General features: G+C 34.9%; 1 protein-coding gene across 2 annotated transcripts in view; it reads left to right on the forward strand.

Moving 5' to 3' along the window:
• Nucleotides 1–4,700, forward strand: part of LOC121317556 (peroxidasin homolog) — a 60,107-nt gene extending 55,407 nt beyond the window's left edge. For both annotated transcript variants that reach the window (XM_041253626.1, XM_041253627.1), the window contains 4 exons: nucleotides 175–295; nucleotides 729–870; nucleotides 1,800–1,913; nucleotides 4,046–4,700. In XM_041253626.1, the coding sequence (XP_041109560.1) occupies nucleotides 175–295; nucleotides 729–870; nucleotides 1,800–1,913; nucleotides 4,046–4,171 (503 nt within the window). In that variant the 3' untranslated portion in view covers nucleotides 4,172–4,700. The remainder of the gene's footprint in view (nucleotides 1–174; nucleotides 296–728; nucleotides 871–1,799; nucleotides 1,914–4,045) is intronic.
• Nucleotides 4,701–6,000: the final 1,300 nt, after the last annotated feature.

The raw sequence follows: 6,000 nt of genomic DNA on the forward strand, positions 1-6,000 counted from the left end.
TATTTTATTGACGTTCCAGTACTTTCAGATTTAGGACTACGCTTATGTAATGTGTTTTTTTTTGTTGTTTTTTTAAATAACAACTTTGGAAATATTTAGTTTGCCTCCAGGGGTTCTCTTTGAGAATTCAGGGTATTTTTGGTTGTTATGAGCTGTTTTTGGTTTGTTTTCTAGACTGTCGAACCAAAGGGCAGTTTAATGCCCTTTCTTTCCATTTTCGTGGTAAACGCTCTGCAGAATACAGTTTTGCGGACAAAAAACTTTCCAGACAAGAGGACAAAAGTAACAGTCTGGGGTAAGATTTATTTATTTTTAATGGATGATTTTGGTGCTGTGAAACTTTTCATAAATTTCAGAAATGGGTTATTCCAGTTTATAATTGTGTCTGGTGGAATACAGGAGTGTTCGCCTTTTTAAACTGTAGTAAACATAATGGGCATATTTGCATTATAGGCTTGGGTAAAATAAACAATGCTATAACAATTACTATGTACTTTATAATTATTTAATTCAGACTCATTTCCTTTTTAGTTGGCTTTTATATTTACAAAATCGAGTGGAAAGACTTGTGTAATCGTGTTAAATTAATTCAGTTCTTACATTAGATTTATATTCTAGTCTTTTGAAATGAGTGAGTTTTAGATCTCCTCATAATTATTTCTCGAGTGAAGCCTTTAGACTGTAGTTTGTGGACTGTAAATTCACCGTTCAGTGTTCTGTCTTTGCAGCTCTGTGGAAGATGGTGCAGAAACAATTAATAATGTAACCTTGTCGACAAGTCCTGACAAACAAAAACCTGAAACTGCATTCAATGACTTTCAAGACTTTGTGGCAGAAATGCAAAAAACAATCACAAGTCTACGAAAGCAGGTTAGTTCATTTAGAAATTAAATACAATTCAGGTTTTAAAGCAAATAACTGTACTATATTGTTCTGGTGCATTTTAAATTAACGCAGCTTCATTTACTAATGATATTGAGTCTGCCTTTGGGCATTGCTTTTAAAATAATCTGCTCATGAAAACAGACCATTTTATATAAAAACTAGAATATAAAATAAGCATTATGTTCACAAATTTCATGCTTCCTACTTAAAATACAAGAAACCTGCATCTGATGCTTTTCCTATCAGAGGCCTAAAGTAAGATTTTTGTGTCTTTTGAACATGAATACTAAGCACAATATTTAGTTGTCGCCATGAGGGTAGAACAGAAACATATAATCGGTCAGCACAAAGGTTTAAAGCTGACTCTTGTCACTCAACTAAGGGATATTAAGTAATGACCATTGTTAATGTTGAACATTTGTTTTTACTGTTGAATGGTATCAATTTTTTTGTCATAAGCTTCAACTCTCTGCTATTGGATGTCCTTCCCTTCAATCTGAAATGTTCATGTAAATCTTGCACAGACCTTACATGTTGAACACTTATTTTATCTTGTAGTGTACATATAGATGCTATTGAATGATACCACGAACGATCATTCAATATTCTGGTAATACCACAAGTGTATTTCATAAATAAATAGCAGTAAATTGTGTTTTTCAATTCATTGTTATTGGATGTCCTTCCCCACTTGCTGTTCCCTTTTTGTAATGCCATCGGCTGTTCCTACATTTCAAATAAACCTCCCCTTACCTGGTTAGTTTGAAACGCAGTCACCCCTGCCTGCCCCGTCATCAAAATAGCTCAGAACTAACATTGCATTTTAGGGCAAAGGCTTTATAATATCACTGTCTGCTTTATAATATCACAGACCTGTTTTATAATATCACTGACTGCTTTTGATCTTGACCCAGATTAAGAAGCTTGAATCTCGCCTGAGTGAATCTGACTGCACTGATGAAACTGGGAGAGAGCGATCCAATAGAGAGAGTTGGAAACGGGATCCTTGTACCACATGTGAATGCAAAGTATGTACATGTATTCCTTTTTGCTCTTCTGTTATTTTTTTCCCTACCAAATGATTTATACCCGTGTGTTTCTGTGTGTTTCTGTAAATACATGAAAATGAAAACACATGTTACAATATACAAAACAAAACATAAGCAATGTTCAAGAAATTGAAAATTGTCTCAATTTTGGATTCCTCAAAATAGCCACCCTTTGCCTTAATAAAAGCCTCACAAACACAAGGCGTTCGGTTAACAAGTTTCAGCAGGAAATCACCCACATGTCTTCCCAGCTCTTCTGCAGCAGTTCCCAGAGATGTAGGGCACTTTTGGGTAGCTTTGCTTTGACTCTTCTGTCTAGTTCATCCTATACAAGTTCTGTGGGATTGAGGTCTGGAGACTGGGCAGGCCAGGTCATTAGATTGAGTTGTCCTTCACTTTCCTTCTTCACCAGATAGTTCTTGCACAAATTTGAGGTGTGTTTCAGGTCATTATCTTGCTGAAGAATGAAGGCCTGCCCAACTAGCCGTAATCCTGATGGAAATGACATGCATCTGAAGTATGCTATGATAGCCATGCTGGTTGAGCTTGCCATGGACTTGGTAAAGATCTTCTTCAAATTGTTTGGTCTTGGCCACAGCAGTTACAGACACTTGCAAAGTTCTTGCGATTTGTCTTAAAGATTGACCTTCATTTCTTTAAGTAATTACAGACTGTCTTTCTTTGCTTAACTGAGTGTATTTTGCCATTTTCTGGTCCCTTACATTCAGGAATGACAAACTTCTGCCTATGCTACCTATATTTATAGTAATCATGGACCCTCACCTGTTAACAATAATTGGTGACAAAAGGTTAATTACGTAACATGCTAGTTAACTCAGAGAACATCTAACAGACACTTTTATACTTAGGCCAGTGTTCTAACACCGTGTTATACACATTTCAGACTTTTAACTGACTTGGGCTTCAGACTGAAATCCCCTTGCTTTGGGTGTCCATTTCATTGAAATTGACAAGATTTACATTTTCATTTAAAAATTACATTTCTGAATGCAATTCACTTATGATTATCAGCTTATATAAATACACGTAACATATAATGAAATATTAAGTGTTTATAGACAAGTTTATACAGTTAAAAGTATAGATGAAAAGCCTGGTTTCAAGCAGGTGTACTCAGACATTTGACTGTGTGTGTGTGTATGTGTGTGTGTGTGTGTGTGTATATATATATATATATATATATATATATATATATATATACACACACACACACACACACACACACACACACACACACAACACACCAACTGACTGTTGACTTCAGACTGTCTTTTTACAACTGATCCCTCTGTGCCTTTGCTGCTGCTGTTTTTCCTTCCTGTCTGTCATATGCTTTTAAAGTCTGTGAACATTCATATGAATGCCAGGCGCACAACATAAAATATAAACTGATTTAATAAATGAATGTTCAGAGATGTTTATGCTTGGTGGAAGATGAGTGACTGTATACACCACTTACATAACCATTACCAGGTCTGTATTAGTGTCGTTGGTGGATCACACACCATATTGGACAGTGTACAATTGGCACCCCCTTTCCCAGCATAGACTTTTGGATATTTGTATATTACCGTCATCTGACACCACATCAGACTCCATAGGAGAGTTCATCATGATATCATTACAGGGTTTTAGTATTTTAGCATACTGTACACATCTTGATGTAACCCTTAATTTTTTTAAGTGTGTATGCTTTGAGGCAATTTATCTGGTGATGCATCTAAGGGTTTTCCCATGTTAAAGGTGTAATAAATAAGTAAATACAAAAATAAAAAATAAAATCTTACCAGTTTTGCTTTTTATATATATTTTTCAAATTATGCCAGTTTGTTTTACTTCTGGGAGATTACATTATAAAAGTTACAAGTGTGGGATCCTATTGCATTTAACACAGTAGGTGAACATAAAAATAGCCTGGTCAAGGTGAAAATAATGTCAACAACAAAAACAATAAGGTGCTTGTTTGTTGTAAAACGTCTCACTTGATGACATTGATAAAGACGACTTGAGATCAAATTCTGATACTAGTTCAGTTATAAAGTGTGTGCGTGTACTTATTTTCTAAATTTGTATGTATTTGTTCATTTTAGGAAGGACAGGTGACCTGTTTTGTGGAGACTTGTCTGGCAGTTGAATGTCCAAGACCAGTGAAACTTAAAGGCGTGTGTTGTCCAATCTGCTTGAACCCAGCATTGAGCAAGAACGAAGAAGTATAAATCCAAACACCAGAAAGACTTGCCCTTTTACAGCTGCCTGTGTCGGAATGTTTCAGTTGGTAACGAGAACTGTTTCCAGAACTGTTTCTGTTCTTCAATCGCAAAGGGAGCAGGTCTGATGCAGCCGCTACAGGGCCTGCAGGCCTTCCCACAAGAGGCCCGTTACCATGGAAACAGTTAAATGTTGTGGTGTACATGCTCTTACCTTGTATTACAGATATTCACAAGCTTGGTTACTAAGGAGGGAATCACAACTGCAATGAGTATGAAAGGGTATTAGATAATTAATATGACAGGGTGGTTTTATTGTGTCTGCCATGTTGTTTATAAAAACCTTCTCAGGTTAGAAATGCCAAATATTGGTGCTACTATTTTCCCCTTAACTGTTTTTTGGTCAAACTATGCATGGCTACATATATACATTATGTGCCTTTATTCTTGAATCACATTTGAGAATTTTTTTTTTTTTTTAAGTACTCAAGACATTTTACGTATAAAGTGACAAAACTTACTGCTTCTTTTTTTACTAATGTTTAAGGTGCTTCTCACGAAGACTAGATATATATATATATATATATATATATATATATATCATATATATATATATATATATATATATATGTCAGGGGAAACATAATGTATTACCTGCTTACATATGAAGATAATGTGAAGAGACTTTTTTTTAAACTTTTTTTGTATGCAAAGATGTCTACTGATTTTGTTTTTATGTAAATTTCTCTTCCCGAAAACATGTATTCACAAGTGTTGGTCATCCAACCTCTGCCATTTAGTTTTGTTATTCAAAAGTAAATTGGGTTTTTGGCCAGTGTGCTCCACTAACAATTTGAACTGCAGTATTGTTGAGTTGAAAGCATTTTCAATGAAAGGTGTTTTTTGTTTATTTGTTTTTTTTTTTGTTGTTGTTCTTTGGTTCCTCCTTAAAAATTGAATTCTGTACCACTATAAATTCAGGTTTGCTTTTAAAGTAATTTCTGCATTGCCTTAACTTGTAGGTTACCGACTAACTTATCAAAGCAGTATACACTGTTACAGCAATAATTTAGTTATGCATTACAGTTGCCATTTCATTCATTAACAAGATTTTTTTTTTTTTAATGAAACATTTAATTGAAGAACAACTACCATACCTCATAACAGATTTTGTTTACTGTACATGGTGATTCTATATCTACACATTTTAAAGAAGCAGCTGAATTCTGCAGTACAATACATATGAAGTTAAGTGATGAAAGGACATGTGTTCACATGCCCTAATCTTACCAGTCTCTGGTAATCAATACCAGTTTCTTTTTATCAATGTTGCATCAATTGTAAATGACCTAACCCTCTTGCTCATATACCCGCATGCAGCAAGAACAGGACATAAAAGACCACTGTGGGCTATGGGCACTGATTTTATAAACCTGGCAATTTAAAGCATTTGGTTGCATTTATTATAGCTCTCTTAAAGTATATTTAAAAGTCTTTTGTAGGCACTGATTTTCAATTTCACATTGGCAGTCCTTGGTTTCAGAGCTCCCTGTAGTTTTGTCAGTGCAGTGTGGTGTTCTTTCATCCAGTCAGTAGTGTGCGATGACATCAGAGAAGCAGGGTTATGTAGCTCTTATTATCCTTGCATTCAGATGCCTTCCTTTTGATTCCAGCCTGCTAATTTCCAAATGTTATAAAATGCTGGTGAGTCTTACATTTTTATGTGATCACTATATTTATAGTTGCAAATTATTCACATTGTCCAAAGGGTAAGTTAGGCACGTACTATCTGTTTCAGAAAGAATACATTTTAAACAATGCATATGCTCTTTTCTAGA

The sequence above is a fragment of the Polyodon spathula genome, chromosome 6 (genome assembly GCF_017654505.1).
Source record: "Polyodon spathula isolate WHYD16114869_AA chromosome 6, ASM1765450v1, whole genome shotgun sequence".
NCBI classification, from domain to species: domain Eukaryota; kingdom Metazoa; phylum Chordata; class Actinopteri; order Acipenseriformes; family Polyodontidae; genus Polyodon; species Polyodon spathula.